At 39.0% G+C, this 16115-nt stretch overlaps 1 protein-coding gene across 4 annotated transcripts; it reads right to left on the bottom strand.

Moving 5' to 3' along the window:
- Positions 1–3119: 3119 nt before the first annotated feature.
- On the bottom strand, positions 3120–14674 carry znf362a (zinc finger protein 362a). Of its 4 annotated transcripts, none has more exons than XM_020101548.2 (9): positions 14355–14674; positions 10979–11042; positions 9596–9803; positions 8857–8982; positions 7863–8190; positions 5512–5736; positions 4851–4929; positions 4553–4711; positions 3120–4454 (listed from the first exon to the last, which is right to left on the bottom strand). In XM_020101548.2, the coding sequence occupies exons 2-9, from the start codon at positions 11039–11041 to the stop codon at positions 4335–4337; spliced, it is 1308 nt and encodes a 435-aa protein (XP_019957107.1). In that variant the 5' UTR covers position 11042; positions 14355–14674; the 3' UTR covers positions 3120–4334. The 4 variants fall into 4 exon arrangements, with proteins under 4 accessions (XP_019957107.1, XP_019957106.1, XP_019957108.1 ...); XM_020101547.2 differs by having other exon boundaries at positions 9596–9836; positions 14355–14494; XM_020101549.2 differs by lacking the exon at positions 14355–14674 and adding an exon at positions 13658–14032.
- Between the last annotated feature and the right edge of the window lie 1441 nt (positions 14675–16115).

Here is a 16115-nt window from a genome sequence, read left to right as displayed (position 1 = left end):
AGGGTTACTGAAGTTCTAGAGCGACATCTTTTTATTTATTTTAAGTATATTTTGCCAATTATACGTCCATATTTTTAGACCTTTACAGTTTACATGTTTACATTGGTGAATTAGTACTTTTACTTACACTTGGGAAAATATCTGAACAACAATAGATGCTCATATTATTCAGAGTCTGGTAATTGCGTGAGAGATAAATGCACAATATGTCACTTTAACCACTGGGGGTCTTTCAGTCAAAATAATAACAAAAAACCTGGAGTTTGATGAAGTCGAGAGGCAGCATGGGATCATGGGAGTTGTTGTATTCAACACCATTGCAGTGTGTTTTTCCTTTATCATGCATCGTTGGCCTCACAAGTTATAGCCAAGACAAGGAAACCTACAGGTAAAGTTAACATGACGTAATCAAAGGCGACCAAAAGGAAACGTCTTGTTACCTTGATTAGAATTAGAACCTTTTTGATAATGTAAGTACACAAAATAAATAACATGGGTCTAATCGTCTTTAGACACTTTTTAATAAAGAATGTTTACATATTATATCTAAAGTATTTAACCATTTTGCAAGTTTTAGCTCCTCAGTGTATTATGTAGATTTTCAGATCTTTCATTATATTTCTCAGATTGTTTACAGTTTCAATCAGTAGACAGAGAACAGCTCCTTCATTTCAACAGCCATTGATTTATGTCCTTGGTAATGCATTGTAAGTGCAGATTTAGATAAATAGTCAACACTATGTTTCTTCAGAACGATAACATAATGCTGATGAATTATACATCTGAAGCAAGTTTCAGGTGTCTGCTAAGTGGAAGCTAATGGAAACCAGTGGCTGCTTGGAAATCAAACAACCTCATCACAACATGGGTTAGCAAAAACATTAGCAGGGATGTGAATTATCATTTGTAGTGACGTCAGTTGATTGGTTCTAATTCAATTGATGGTTTTAATATCTTTCATCCCATTGGTGGTTTTCAATTCCTGTAAATTTCCAGTGTTTGCTGATTCATGCTCATTGGAATGAGTGGTTAGAAGAAGGATTTTATGTTTGCATAGATAGGAGATATTTTCTGCATGCTCACATCACATCACATCAGACAGATAAGATAAAATGAAAAATAAAGAAATGCACATGATTGTGTGGATACTGATACCTTCCTGTTTGTGACTCACTATTATATGTTTAATGCTTTGCTGTGAACATGAATCTTTGAGATGTAGATAAATGATACGGTTGAGGAGAAAGGAATCCCAACAAGTCCAGTCTAGAGGAAAACCAGATCTGGTCCCTGATCATTCCGCCTGTTCCATCATGTTGCAGATAAGGAGGACCTGAGGCCCAATGACAGACAAGGAGTGACACAGAGGAAACTGTAGAGAGAGGAGATGGAGGACAGAGGGCGGGACAGGAAAGTGATAAAGGGAGCAAGTGGACACGGATTAATAAGAGAAAGAAAGCTTCATTTCACAAAGCTGATGACGTCATCTGTTGCACCACAGTGATTATCTGTTATAAGTTGGATGTTAAAATGTGGCGAGTTATAATGTTATAAAAACTGTAGTTTACAGAGAAAGAAGGTGGATTTTCATCAGTTACCTGGAGTGACTCCATCACTCCAGGTACAGAACTTTATCTACAACACCTACAAGTAGTTGACACTAGTTTGAATTCACCAAAAAACATTCATGTTTGCACAAACACTCCGCACAAGCTCTCGCCTCTGTGCTCTTACCCAGAGAACTTGTCAGCAAGAACTTGTCGGAATTTCGGGTCTTACAGATACTTGGATGACACCACAGGATTAGTATGGAGGCATTTTATGGCTTTTTATGTTTGGAGGAGTGGTCACCACTTTCTTCAATTGTATTCAATTGATTTTACTGCAACACTGTTTACCACTGAAACTCCATAAGTGTTTTGTGGACTCAAACACTTCACTCACTCCCTCTATTGGCATAGTGGTGAGTAGATAATGAGTGGATTTTCATTTATCACTGTCCCTTTAAGGGAATCTCTTCAAACTTGGCACAAACTTTCAGTTGGACTCAACGATGAACTGGTTAGATTTTGGTGCTGGGAGGTCAAAGGTCAAGATCACAGTGAATGTGACATTATAAACTGCCTGTATTGAATTTCATTACATCTGCTATGACTCACTTCGACTCACTGATTAACTGATTAGATTCCATTCCTCAAATTGGTCAAGGTAACAGTTTCAAAAAACATGACAGTTACAAGAGGAAACGTCTTGTTACCTTGATTAGAATTAGAACCTTTTTGATAATGTAAGTACACAAAATAAATAACATGGGTCTAATCGTCTTTAGACACTTTTTAATGAAGAATGTTTACATATTATATCTAAAGTATTTAACCATTTTGCAAGTTTTAGCTCCTCAGTGTATTATGTAGATTTTCAGATTTTTCATTATATTTCTCAGATTGTTTACAGTTTCAATCAGTAGACAGAGAACAGCTCCTTCATTTCAACAGCCATTGATTTATGTCCTTGGTAATGCATTGTAAGTGCAGATTTAGATAAATAGTCAACACTATGTTTCTTCAGAACGATAACATAATGCTGATGAATTATACATCTGAAGCAAGTTTCAGGTGTCTGCTAAGTGGAAGCCAATGGAAACCAGTGGCTGCTTGGAAATCAAACAACCCCATCACAGCATGGGTTAGCAAAAACATTAGCAGGGATGTGAATTATCATTTGTAGTGAATGGGCTAAAACACGTCAACTGATTGATTCTAATTCGATAGGAATCCCAACAAGTCCAGTCTAGAGGAAAACCAGATCTGGTCAGTGATCATTCCATCTGTTCCATCATGTTGCAGATAAGGAGGATCTGAGGCCCAATGACAGACAAGGAGTGACACAGAGGAAACTTAACAGTCAAGGTAACAGTTTCAAAAAACATGTTTTTGGTCTCTTGAATGTGAGATTTCATCTGTGAGAGTTCATCTTTTTATCAGTTGTCAATTGGACTAGGATTTTCAGATAAAGTGATTATGTTTCAGTGGTCAAAGGTCAGTGACCTTTTATGGATTTGGGAAAAAGTATGTAGAAATATTTACATGGAAAACTGAAGAAAGACTTGCACCAATATCTGTTATTAGTGAATGATTTATTATAAAACGGGCTGACATTTAATATATAGTTTATTTACAGTGTATATCATGCTATGATATGAAAGGCAAATGTAAAATGATAAAACAACTGAGTGGATCCTAAGAGTTGTAACAAAGTTAAGGCTTAAACGCATAAAATGGCAAAGTGTTTGTTTTTAAAAGACAAAAAAATATTATTCAAATAGAGTTGATGCCTCGATAACACATTATAGCTGAAAACCCCACAGCGGAACCTCATTACTGATGTTTATTCATGTGGCAGCAGCAGAGTGGAGGTGTAACATTTCAGTCTTAAAGTCACATTTATCTATTTGCACAAAGCAGACAGAAGTAGTGTAAGTGCATCATTCATTGTTGTGAATTTAACTAGAAATTGTTACAACTTCAGGAGTTCTGACCTATTATTACACAAGAACTGAACTAATTAAAATTTCTCTTTAATTTTTTGTGTCTTACATGAAACATTTTATAAATGTGCTTATAATTTAGACCCTATCTAACTCAGCCATATTACACTGAATACTTGTGTCTTCCTTTAGCATATTTTCCTAACACTGAAGATTATACATGCTAATAAAAACACCCATCCATCTCATTTATGAATTGCACATTTTGGTAAAGATGAAAACAGGGTGAAAATGACTGAAAATAAATGTTAACATGTTATTTATGTGTTTATTATGGCCACGTGATTGTGAGGTATTGCAAACATTGACAAGAAGTGGCACAATATACAGTCCATGAATACACGTCATATAAGCAGTCATCTTTATTTTCAGTTGGTCACCGGGCTAACGGAAGACTATTTCTGATGCAATTACCTTTTTTTCTTTTTTGTAAAGACTTGAGTAAAGAAAATAAAGGACCGTATAAAAAAGACAAAGTTATCTGTTATAACGCAGAAAGTTTAAAAAGATTTTCCATGTAGCTGCCAAGAGCAAAACCACTTTTCTGTAGTATAGAAAAAGACATTTTGGGCCAGTGATTTCCAGGCCTGAAAGTGCTGAGAAGTCATCTTTGGATGTCCCCAATAATACTATCTGGTCAGCAAGAACGGAAAGGAGGATATGCTCATTGAAAGCGCACCTCTTCACAAGATACGAGTACAATCTGGCACATTTTTAGAACCCATGAGTGGGTTCAAGTCCGTCAGAGGAATGCTGAAATATCTCAGGAAGGAGACGTGCAAGGAGATCAGATGAGGGATATCCGTATAGGGAGGGTGGGTGAATCTGTCCTGTGGTGAGGCGAGTGGTGGGACATCACATGTTCCACCACTGTATGCTTAGCAAGGTGCTTCATAAGATATGTCTCCTGGAGAAGAAAGACAAAGAGATGATCACACTTTCAAGCGTCGCTGCGGCAATAACTTCATTTCTTAAAAGTAAGCTCGATTTGGATCTGCAACTCACTGAGGTGTATGCCCTGCCGCACATGCTGCAGCAGTAGGCCTTGGCGTTTTTGATGGCGTGCGCAGACAGGTGGATCTGCAGCGAGGCGGAGTCTGAATAGGCACGGTAACAGTTGGAGCATTTGAAGGGTTTGTCTTTGTTGTGCTGCCTCTGGTGAGACTTCAGCAAGAAAAACAGAGAACACATTGACTGAGTCACTTTCACAGCATTGTCAAAGTTGTTGCCTCACAAAATTCATTCAATCAGTGGAGGATATTGGTGGTAAAACAGCCGGAGGAGAAAATTACTTGATGTTTACCTGAAGATTAGAGAGCTGAGTAAAAGCTTTTTCACATCCTGGATGTGCGCATTTGTATGGTCGGTCTCCTGTGTGGATTCTGGAACAATAACACAAGCATCATCCAACTGGAACAGGATAGGCAGGAGAATCAAATGCCTTTGAATTACTATGACTAAGTAAGCACAAGAGAATCGCAATCTAATCGTGTTGTTTTACATGTGATATGTTAAAAGCTGTTTATATGAAGCAATGGGAGATATTTTAACAGTTATCAAACATGTCTTCCCAAAAGGCTCTTGGACATATACAGACAAAAATGTGCTCAATGTCTTCAGTATTATTTTTTACAAAAAGTAAAGTGATATGACATTATCTCCTGAGTCCCATTTGCAAAGTTCACAGATCAAACTGTGAGTAGTTTTCATAAAAACATCTTTGGTTCAACGGTTCATGAGACCTGTGGATTATTACATCAAAACAAAACCAACATCCTTTGCAAAAAAATATTTATGCTTTGTAACAACTGGAACTGATGTGACTGCTCTACTGAATGGATTAAAAAAGAAAGACCATCATCTTGACTTCAATCCTAATCCAGCTCAGCTCAATATTTTAATGGAGATTTTATTTACTTTTGAATAAAACCTCATGAACATGAGGATTTATTCCCACGTCTGACCTGGTGTGCTGCTGCAGGTGGGAGAGCTGGCGGAAACATTTCTCACAGTAGGAGCAGCGGTAAGGTTTGACACCCAGGTGTATGCGCAGGTGCTGGGCCAGGTAGGACGCGTTCGCAAAGGACTTGGTGCAGTGAGGACACTTGTGAGCCTTTGCCTCTGTGTGTGTTTTAGAGTGAATCTGCATGTCTGACTTGGAGAAGAAAGTCAGTGGACACATTTTACACCTGCAACAAGGACACAGAGCGGAGACATGCATTAACAAAGTGCAGAGAGACAAGCAGATCATGTCTTTACAGTGTAATTCATGCTGAGAATGAGTGCTTGCTCATTGTGGGAACTGTTGGGTTTCTCTAAGGTTTTAAGGTCTCGACCCTAACATGTAAAGATCCTTGATATAAGGTATGTTATGATTTCACGCTACACAAATATTATTGCAGTGTGGCTCATGAAACACATTTGACTCTTTGACCGTTTTATTGGATTAAGTCTTTAAAGGTTTGTTTTTCCTTCATCTTTGCACATCACTTTCATGTTCACTTTTAGAATTTGATAATGCTGATAATGGTGTCACGGTGGTGCAGTGGCACTATCGCCTGGGATCAAACCTACTGACTGACCAGGGTTTTTCCGTGTGTGGTTTGCATGTTCTCCTTGTGTCTGCGTGGGTTTTCTCCGGCTTCTTCTGACATGCAGCTTAGCTTAATAAGAAAATTTCGAAAGTCTGTCTTATCTTTTCTTATCTTAACCACTAGTTGTGAATGTGAGGTGTGAATGGTTGTGACTCTCAAAGGAACATTCTGATAAAGCTTCTACCTTACCTAACATTTTTGTGTGCAGGAGTTCAACATGTTTTTGAATCTAATTTTAGCCAGTGATTTAACATACTCCACCAGTAGAGGAAGTGTGGTGTATTTTGTAGAAGAACCAGTTGCCCCACTAACCGCCAAATCCAGATTAGCACCAACATTTAATGTCTTCTTCCCTGACCCATAAAGCATCCACGTTTTGTGGATATCTGTTCAGTTATTTTGTGTAATATCGCTAACAAACAAACAAACCAACCAACAAACAGACAGGGGTGAAAACATAACCTCCATGGCGGGGTCATAATTAGGAAACTCAACAGAGAAACTTGTAGATTGTCAAAAGTCATACGTGTCCTGAGCCAAAGATCTCGGCCTTTATTTCCTCCATGTGAGACTCTGAACTCCAGGAAAAGCAAGTAAATGTTATTATATTATTTATTTTTTCACAAGTGTGTTATACAGGACTCCAATTGTGTTGTATTGTCAAACCTGTATTTGGTTGTTCTTACGTTTTGGTGAGCTGACAGTCTGTTATGAATTAATACATTTGATTGATGATTATGCACTGTGTTTTCTACTGTGTATTCTATTTTATTCTCTATATTTAAACAGTACTTTTTTCAATTAGAGTAGAGAGGGAGCTTTGATATCTTCCGTGCTCTTAACTATCTAAAACAGAGGTGTCAAATATACGGCCCGCGGGCCAGATCCGGCCCACCAGGGGGTCCAGTTTGGACGGATGACTTTGCTAAGTGTGAAAATTACAGAAAGACATAAATTGCATTTCTAAAAAAGTAGCTGCTATTCTTAATGTGTCCACTGGGGGTCGCACTATAAAACAAGTGAAGAGTTTACATTTAAAATATTTTTTAGATCTTGAGAAGTTTATTTTGTTATAAAGTCAAATACAATATTTTTCAGTTCTAAATACTTGTGACTAAATGTTTTGCTCTGTAGATCAACTGTGATCTGAAGTTGTAATGCACATGTGGACATGACAAACTGAAGCACAGTATTCAATTTCAAGGGTTGTGAATCAGAATGTCTCTTAAGAATATGAATGTTTATGAGTACAAACGTTTTGTCATTTTTTTAATCGATCCAGTAATTGCTTCAAAAACAGCGTAAATGCGATGTCTGCTCCGGAGGCAGAAGTGTTCGAATCTGCAGAGGAGAGGCCAGGCAGATACACTGTGGGCTGATGTCTGAGTTTTTGGTCTTTCTGTTTCTAGTTTATTGTAGAAAGACCTTAAAATAAAAAAAATTATCATCCAAAAACCTTCACCAATAATTTAAACATAGAGAAATATTATCGTTATTATGCTATGATTTTACTGGTCTGGCACACTTGAGATCAAAGTGGGCAGTATGTGGCTCCTTAACTAAAATGAGTTTGACCGCTGATCTAAAAACAACAGTGAGACATGAGTCAGAGGATCTTGACTCCAGTTAACTTTGTATTTACCCTCTAGCACCACCATTATACAAGAAGCACAGAATAACTGCAGAGTGAGAGCTGCTGCATAAAAAACATCCTGCCTCACCTGTAGGTCTTTCCCTCTTTGGCAGTGATGGTGACACAGGGTTGGTCGTTGCCTGAGGCGAGGATCGGGTAGGGCACCACCAACAGCGAAGACCCGTTCTCTGCCTTGATCCTCTTACGGCCTCGCTCCTCTTTTGGAGGGGGTCCGAGGAGTCCGACAAGACCCCCGTTGTTTTTTCCAGGCTCCATCCCGTGGCCACTGGCTAACCCTGAGATGAGGTGAGGGGTCGGAGCTCCGCCCAGCCGACTGTGGCTGCTTGAAGTGGGCGTAGTGGGGGTGATGATTTCTGAGGTGTTGAGGTTGCCTGTTCTGGATGCCAGCGCGACACCTGATTGTTGCAAAAATGAAGAGATGGATGTGACTGTAAAATCTTTTTCACTGAGGTTTTACATTTTTAAGACTCGAAATTGACATAAAAATGCAGATAAGAAGGAGAAAATGTTTAATACATTTTTATTTACTGAATGTGCCTAAAAAGATTTAGAAAGATATGTAGTGATATATCTTTCTATGAAAGTTCTATGTTGATCCACTGATTTGAATCATAAACCAGAATGATGCTTTTAAATGCAAATGTAAATCCTCATAGAAAAACACTGATATACTGTTTTAAAATACATATTGGTTGTTCTGTGTTTGTGTGTACATATATACAGTATTTATTTACCTGATAATCTGTCTGAAATGGCATTTGATTTATAAATTCACTCTATTTGAATTCTTTAATACAGCCTGTCTGCATATACATAACATGGAACAGAAGAAATAAATACTTCACCTTTCGAAACTGTTATCTGACCCAACTAACAGAAAATTGAACTGCAAATCAGTATTACTGTCTAGCACATGTGTGTCTCCACCAAACATTAAACTCATATAATATATGTTGCAAAGGAAGTTTATTGAAGGTATTAAGTGTGTTCTCCCAGTCTCTGCAGGGGTTTTCTCTGGGTGCCTATCTTCCATGTAGACACGCTGAAAGCTGTGTGGTTACCTGATACGTGGTTTGTCCTGGACGGATGATCAATGAGTTGGCGCAGATGCCAGTCTTCCCATAATCCTCTGGCTTTTATAGCTGCCTTATCATCCAGATTCAAGTTTACGTCCCCCAGAATACGACCTGGTAGAGATATTCAAAAGATGTTTGTTTAGAGAAAACACACAAATACTTAAAATATTGAACAACTTATGTGACTGAATTCTCCCAGCATGGGTGTGAAGAAGATTTATCTGTTTACCAGATTAATTCCATATGACTATTAACAAAGCATCAAAGATAAGATGTTCAGTATTCATAAGTGTGACATCATTCTGGCTCCACTTTCTCTCATGCACACCAGTAAAAAACCATAGACTGTACATAAAGATGGTGGATCCCAAAAGGTGAATACAAAATGCCTTGATAACCCCCTTGTGGCTGACTGCAGTATAGGTACACATCAAACTTTTGTTCCCAAAGAGGTTTTCTGTCATCTTAGGCAGATCAAACTGATAATTGTTCAAATGATCATTTTTCTGGTAAGTTTGGCTTTAATTAGCTTTTTGATGATATGATAACAGGGTGAAACGTCATGAGACTGATTGGTCAAATGCGTGTGTAGGTGGAACCTTGATGCGGCAGCTCCATCCCCTGCTGGCTACTGCACAGATTGTAGCTCAAAATGTGCAAGATGGGAACTTTGTCCATCTTTATTTACAGTCCGTACTGAAAACCGTGGAACCAGTTTGAGTACCTGTGACTGAGCTGGAGGTCGGTCGGGCGTGCAGGGCGATGTCGGGCTGAGACGAGCTGTGGCTGTGAAGAACTTGCATCTGATGGGATTTGGACATCCCGTGCTGGCCACTTTCTACCTGACTGGGGGGACTCAGCAGGGGCTGTTGGGAAGGTGCTGAGGCAGCGGGAAGATGTGGCGGTCTGATCTTCTCTGCCATCAGCTGCTCCTTGATTTTATTGATCAAGACTAGGTTATCCAGCTGACAGCCAGGAAACAGCATTTGTGACAAGAGAACAGCCATGGTCAGTTCAGTCAGTGCCGGTTTGTGACACGATGGTTCCCTCTAATGGCTGACACATGACATAGTTGCTAAAACCTGCCCTGAATGTCTCTGAGGATCAACAACATGTGCTGCACCAGTGGTTCACAACCTTTTGGGCTTGTGACTCTTTAAAATCAAGTAATGTCTACTCAGGTGAATCAACTTATTTGAGGGACTTTTACAGATCAGAGGAAAGGAAAGCATCCAGCATAATTCTTGAAGCCAAAAAGGAAAATCGTTATTTTTAATAAAATTGTATTTAACTCTAATTTCTATCCTTTTAACACATCTCTTTAATCATCTAATGACGTCATTAACGTATGCTTTATCTGCTCTTAATCCCCAAATTGGGAACCACTGTAAGGACAGGATGATATGATGATATTACCTCCGCCAAGGACTGTACTTTTGTTTGTTTGTGAACAATATTACACAAAAGCCACTGAGCTGATTACTAATGATCTTTGTGGAGGGATGTGGTACAGGTCAGGGAGGAAACAATTACATTTTGTTACGGATCAGGGGGCAAATCACAGTTTTTTGTTTTCTATAACAGAGATAGGCATTTTTCAAATGTTAGTTTTTGCAGGGAATGATTCATGGGCACTAATCAAGTATATCAAGGGGACTGATATCTATGAGTGTGTGAAATTTGGTCAGCTTGATTGAAGGTGAGGGGACTGTTGGGCCTTGGCGGAGGTATGTGCTCTACTGAGTGCCTTTAGTTACTTTATGTAATACTTATTTGCTTTCCTGCTGAGAGTTAGATCAGAAGATCAACACCACTGTCACATCAGTATTGTTAATATGTAGCCCCCAACCAATTAGCTTAGCTTAGCATAAACACAGGAGGAAACAGATTGCAGTGTAACAGGTTATATACCTGACTATTGTTATCACAAAATCTGTAAAACAGAGTGGCATCAGTCTTTTAAAGAAACCCTTGTCCAGAATGCAGATGATCATATTTCCCAAAAATGTCAAACTACTCCTATAAACCTTTACACATAGAGCAATTATTTGTAGTTCAATTTATCTCTGTTTGTTGAGAAAGAGGTGTGGAAAGCAGAATCACTCACCTGGCCAGACATCGCAGAAGGTGGAGGCCAGAAATATGGATTATTGAAGCGTGGTTCAGCCATCCTGAAATGAGGGATCAGACAAACAAAAAATATCAGCGTACCACTCAGCCTCTCCTTTTAATAAAAAAACTGAAAAAGTGAATTGAGGAAAGTTTGAAAAACAAGCTTTTAAGCAAAACATTTATTTTCCTAACATCCTACTCATCTTACGTCCCGTCACCTTTTTGTCTCACCTCAGGTTAAACGTTTTCTGTAAATGTATGTGTCGCCCTATTGTCAGTGTAGAAAACAAGAGTTGGAAACTTGTGTCAGTGGCTCTCCGCCCAGGCAGCAGCTGACTGTTTGATGTGATGATTTGAGAGAGCATGTCCCGGTCTTGTGATGGTGCATTTTCAAAGACATTCTGTATTGGGTCTCCTCCTAGCCAAAAAGTGCAAGAAGAGATGTAGTGTCCTCACGCTTTCCTCAAGATGTTCAGTGATGTCAGCAAGAAAGTTTTTTTTTAAAGTGATGCAGAGTCCAGCGGCCTTTTTCTCCCCCATGCTGCCTGAGAGACAGGCCCTCACGAGGTTCCAACAGCGAGCTAGAGGAGTCTTCACAATGGTTATCAGAGAAAAAAGAAGTGTGAGAAGTGATGTGGCAGATGCTAATCTGTGGCTGTTGGTCAACTCCTCCTCCTCCACACACAAGGACTCGCTGGTAAAGCGAAATACAGAAATACAGTCTCCCCGCAGAGTGCAAGAAAAGACCTGAGTGATGTCTCAAAAGCTGAGAGGTCAGTAATTCCAATTAGAAATGGTGAATATTGGATAACTTAGACAGGGTTGAAGTGAAAGCACATCTGTTTGTAAGTGACACAGCCTGTTTTCTTTTTTATATCTGGGGTTGAGACTCTAGACAGGCTAACTGGCTAAAAGAGTGTCATTTCTTTGCTTTCCTTTGTTTGCCTGGAAGCAAGGCCACAGGTGATGCAACTAAAAAACAACCAAAATTTAAAGTCCTGTTACCTTTAATAAAACTGAGAATTTCTCTGAGTTTGAACCTTGTTGAAAAATGTTTAGATAATGTAAGTACACAAGGTCAAGTCAATTTCAGACGTTTCATTGTATCTTTAAAGATCAATACTCGATCCAGTTGCTTTTCTACTGACCACATAGAAAGACGCCTTTTAAATTTTCAGGCAGAGAGAGTTGCTTGCTGCTCCTGTTGCGATCTGAAGGCCTTTCTTTCCATCGTTTCTCTTTTTCGTTTCCCTGTATGAAGTTCTTTTTTCTTCTTCTTTAAACATTTTGCATTGCGTGCTTTGGCGTACTTCACCATTCCGAAGTCTGTTTGGCTTAGCACAGGCATAACACAGTCCACGTCTACGAGCCAAGACAAACAAAAACGATACGTCCAGGGGTACAAGCATACAGGAAAGCCCTCAGAATATTTCTCTAATGATGCCAGTGGGGATCAGTTTCACTTCCTGGAGGCTTTGTGACTCTGGGGAGCAGGCTCAGAAGTTTGACTGCTGCAGGGCATCTCCTGTGTCACTTTTAGAAATGACACATTTCACCGAGAAAACACTTAATGGTTGCAACGAGGCACCTAGACTTGCAGCCATGTATCGCTGTACATACACTATTTTATGTGTTACAGAGTCCTTACAATCAGCAGGTTATTTTTGGCAATTCTGTTGATGTAGGGTAAGGCTTAAGCTCCATTACTTATGCCACAAGACATGATATGTTATACATATGTTTTCTGCTGCGCGTTTGTTTGTTTCTAAGCAAGAAATCACAAATACAACTCGATGGATTACCACAAAACTTGGTGGAAGGATGTGGTATGGGCCATTAAATCTTGGTGGGATACAGATCAATGGATGAAGCCAGGTTTTTTCCCCCCACTTTTTTGACTTGCATAATTTTATTATTTCCCAGGAAATGATAAAATAAACCACCAATAGATTGCTCAAAGCAGATTTAAATTTGGTTTAATTGGAGGTTAGGTTTTGTCAGCTGCTGTATGGTTACAAATGAGGCTAGAAACCGACCACCAATGTGTAGCTTAGTTTATAAAGATTCAGTTTATGTATCTTCATTAGTTTTAGAACAACAGATGTGTATCATGTCATATCATATCACTCTGTATTGTATCGTATCACGTTGTACGTATATCGTATCACATTGTTTCAAATTGTATCATATTATATCATATGAATATGACACCCTTGGAAATGGCTTGTGAGAAGAATCATTACCAAATGGAAAGGATCAACATCCTGGAAACAAACAAAAAAATCGTATTTATACTTTGCTTAACTTATCAAAGAAGCAATAGTAAATAATTTAAATCTTTTTTTTTTTTTTACATCTTATGTACTCTTGTAAAGGGAACCTGACAGTGGTACAGAGATAATATAAACCACAAATCTACATGCTGTTAATTGTGTAATGACAGTTATTACATATGTAGATGATCTATCTCTATAAGGTTTGTTGGAGCTACAATAATGGTTAGTCAGGGTCAAGTGTTATCACAGTGTGACACACAACTCATTTAAATCTCAATATTGCAGCTGCAACAAACATCATCAGTGAAAGACAAGAGGACTCTGGAGAGACCCAGGCCTACTCCTCCATCTCTAAAAACCAAAAGTTAGTATCAAGTTTTTTCTCTCCATCTTTGTACCTGAATTATTCCTCATTCCCTCAAAGGAAGCAGGAACCGATCTCTTCAAATCTTAAGAAAAAAAAAAAACCCGGAGCAGCTTGAAAAGCGAACACACATCTCCTCCACGAAGAGAAACGATCCTCCGCAGCGCCTCGCTCCTCCTGTCCGCCTGCCTGCCTCTCCCACATTCTCAGACAGTTTATTAAAAAATTTCAGACAAAAGGAAAACAAAAATGGCAGCCCCAGTCTTATTTTTATAAGCACCGGACGCCATATTCTGCAGATCTGAATATTATAAGCAGATAAATTCTCCACGTGTGGATCCAGCGCCGCCGCGACGCGCCCTGGATGGACGAGGCATATTTGCATTAAAGCCTGCGAATGATTGTTTACTTTGATTTGCAGGTTTGAATAGCCCGGCTGGAGGAGGAGAGACGAGAGGGGGGAAAAAAAAACCCTGACACTTCCTACAACAATCACCAAGCCTCTGCTGAATGCTCCGCAGCCTCCGAGAAACACAAACCCAGACGTCGACGTTAATCCCCGCGCGTAATGGAAGCTTTTATTCGCTCCACGGAAGAAAAGAAAGCAGAATCATCCAAAAATGCTGCTGTTTTTAAACGCAACTTTTGCATGACTTAGAAATAGAAACGTCGACACTGGAGAGAGGGAGAAGAAAGGGAGAGAGAGAGAGGAGGAAGAGGGAGCAACATACCTGAAGCAGCGAGAGGAGGGATATTTCTTTTTTTTAAATTATTATTATGGATTAGTCTCTTCTTTCTGCTCGTTCTCTCTCAGTCGGACTTCAAACCTTCCGGGTCGCCTGCTGTTCACTTCTGGGTGCTGCAGGCGAGGAACTGTTCGGCACAACAACACCAGAGATGAAGCTGATGGTTTTTTAACCCATTTCGTGGTTTTTCTGTCTGATTTGAACACTGCTGCTGCTGCGGCTGCATGTGTCCGTGCAGCTGCTGCTGCTGCTGCTGCTGCGGCACATGAATCCGTGCATGTGCCTGGGGAAGTTCATGGTTACGCACGGTTCTCCAGCTTAAGTGTCAGTTTTTTTTAAACTATAATTGCATGTGCGAGGCTCACTCATCACCACTGGTAATAAACATGCACAGATAACACAGAAGAAAGAAGGGGGAGGGGGGGTTAATATTCTGCATCACAGGTGTCATCTAATCCAAGCTCTGTGGACAAGCTGCGCGTTTCACAGCCAGGTCACGACCCTGGTGTACAGTAGATATGAAGAGTAATCCTCTCAGCAGCAGCAGCAGCAGCAGCAGTGTGGCAGGATGAGAAGGTGCTCTGTGCTGAGCTCAGCAGGAGATGGCACTGCTGTCACAGCTTCAGCCGCAGATGAAAACATGGTGGACTGTTCCTTTACACGTGAAAACAGCCACACGTGGTGCTGAGAATAAGACAGATAATAATTTTATTTACGAGGTTGAAGCAATTTTAGAGATTCTACTTTACTTCTTTTTACACTGCTGTTGAACTTAACACACAGTATATAATGTGCATTACAGGTTGTCTCAAAATATTGTATTTTTGGCAGTGGTGCAGGCGGTACTCTAACATTCTACTTAAGTAAAAGTACAAATAGATTGATGAAAATGTACTAAAGCAATAGTTCCACCTTGACTTGAATAGAAATAATTAAGTACTTTGCTTTTAAATTAACTGTAACCTAATACAACTTGCTCTAAAGTATGCTTAAAGTACAAATAAACTGACATGTACTGAAAAGTGAAAATACCACACTGACTTTCTGCCTTTGAGTTCTTACTTTTGAATATACTTCAAGTACTTTTACTTTTAATACTTAAAGTTATTTTGAAGGAAGTACATAATTGTTTTTATTATAGTAAAAGTACAAATAAATAGAGTACCACATTTACTTTTCTACTTGAGTAAAAGTTAGTAAGTTGCTTTTAGAAATACATTCAGTACTTTTTTAGTTTTAATACTATTCAAAAGCCAGTGCTAATTTTAGAAAGTACAGATATTTGCTGATTAAAAATACAAGTAGTTCTTCTAGAACTAAGCAAAGTACTTTATTAGAACCCAGCACTGTATAATTTGTCAACAACAATAGAGTTGAGTTTGAAATATTTCTTAGTTCAAATATTCAAATACGTGTGTTTACATATCATAACAAATGCAAAACTCTGCAGGACTCCATCTCATATATTTGACGTGAGTCAGAGTCAGTTGGATGCAAAATCACCCAAATGTGACCACAACCAATAATCTGAGAGATAAATCAGATAGAGCACGGACATTACTCATTGTATTAAATTGGGTTTATTGAATGCTTAAAACCTATAAAGAACAATTCTCCTCCTTACAATAAAAACTGCACTTCCCTTCAAAGTATAAAATTAAACATCCTACTGGTGAATGTATGTGTCTGTATCCGTTTTTAACATATAGACATAAATGTAATCCACTGTATCTGCTCTCGTTACCT

This window comes from Paralichthys olivaceus, chromosome 2, assembly GCF_024713975.1.
Source record: "Paralichthys olivaceus isolate ysfri-2021 chromosome 2, ASM2471397v2, whole genome shotgun sequence".
Taxonomy (NCBI): domain Eukaryota; kingdom Metazoa; phylum Chordata; class Actinopteri; order Pleuronectiformes; family Paralichthyidae; genus Paralichthys; species Paralichthys olivaceus.
Note: the sequence above shows the minus strand (reverse complement) of the source record. Positions and strands in the feature narration are given on the sequence as shown.

Excerpts from the sequence above, each read along its gene's own strand:
- znf362a (XM_020101547.2), bottom strand. The coding sequence starts at position 11,041 with ATGGCTGAACCACGCTTCAATAATCCATATTTCTGGCCTCCACCTTCT. Across the intron at positions 8,983-9,595 it reads GACCTCCAGCTCAGTCACAG|GTCGTATTCTGGGGGACGTA; the intron begins GTACTCAAACTG and ends TATCTCTACCAG. Across the intron at positions 4,712-4,850 it reads CTCAGCTCTCTAATCTTCAG|TCTCACCAGAGGCAGCACAA; the intron begins GTAAACATCAAG and ends TTCTTGCTGAAG.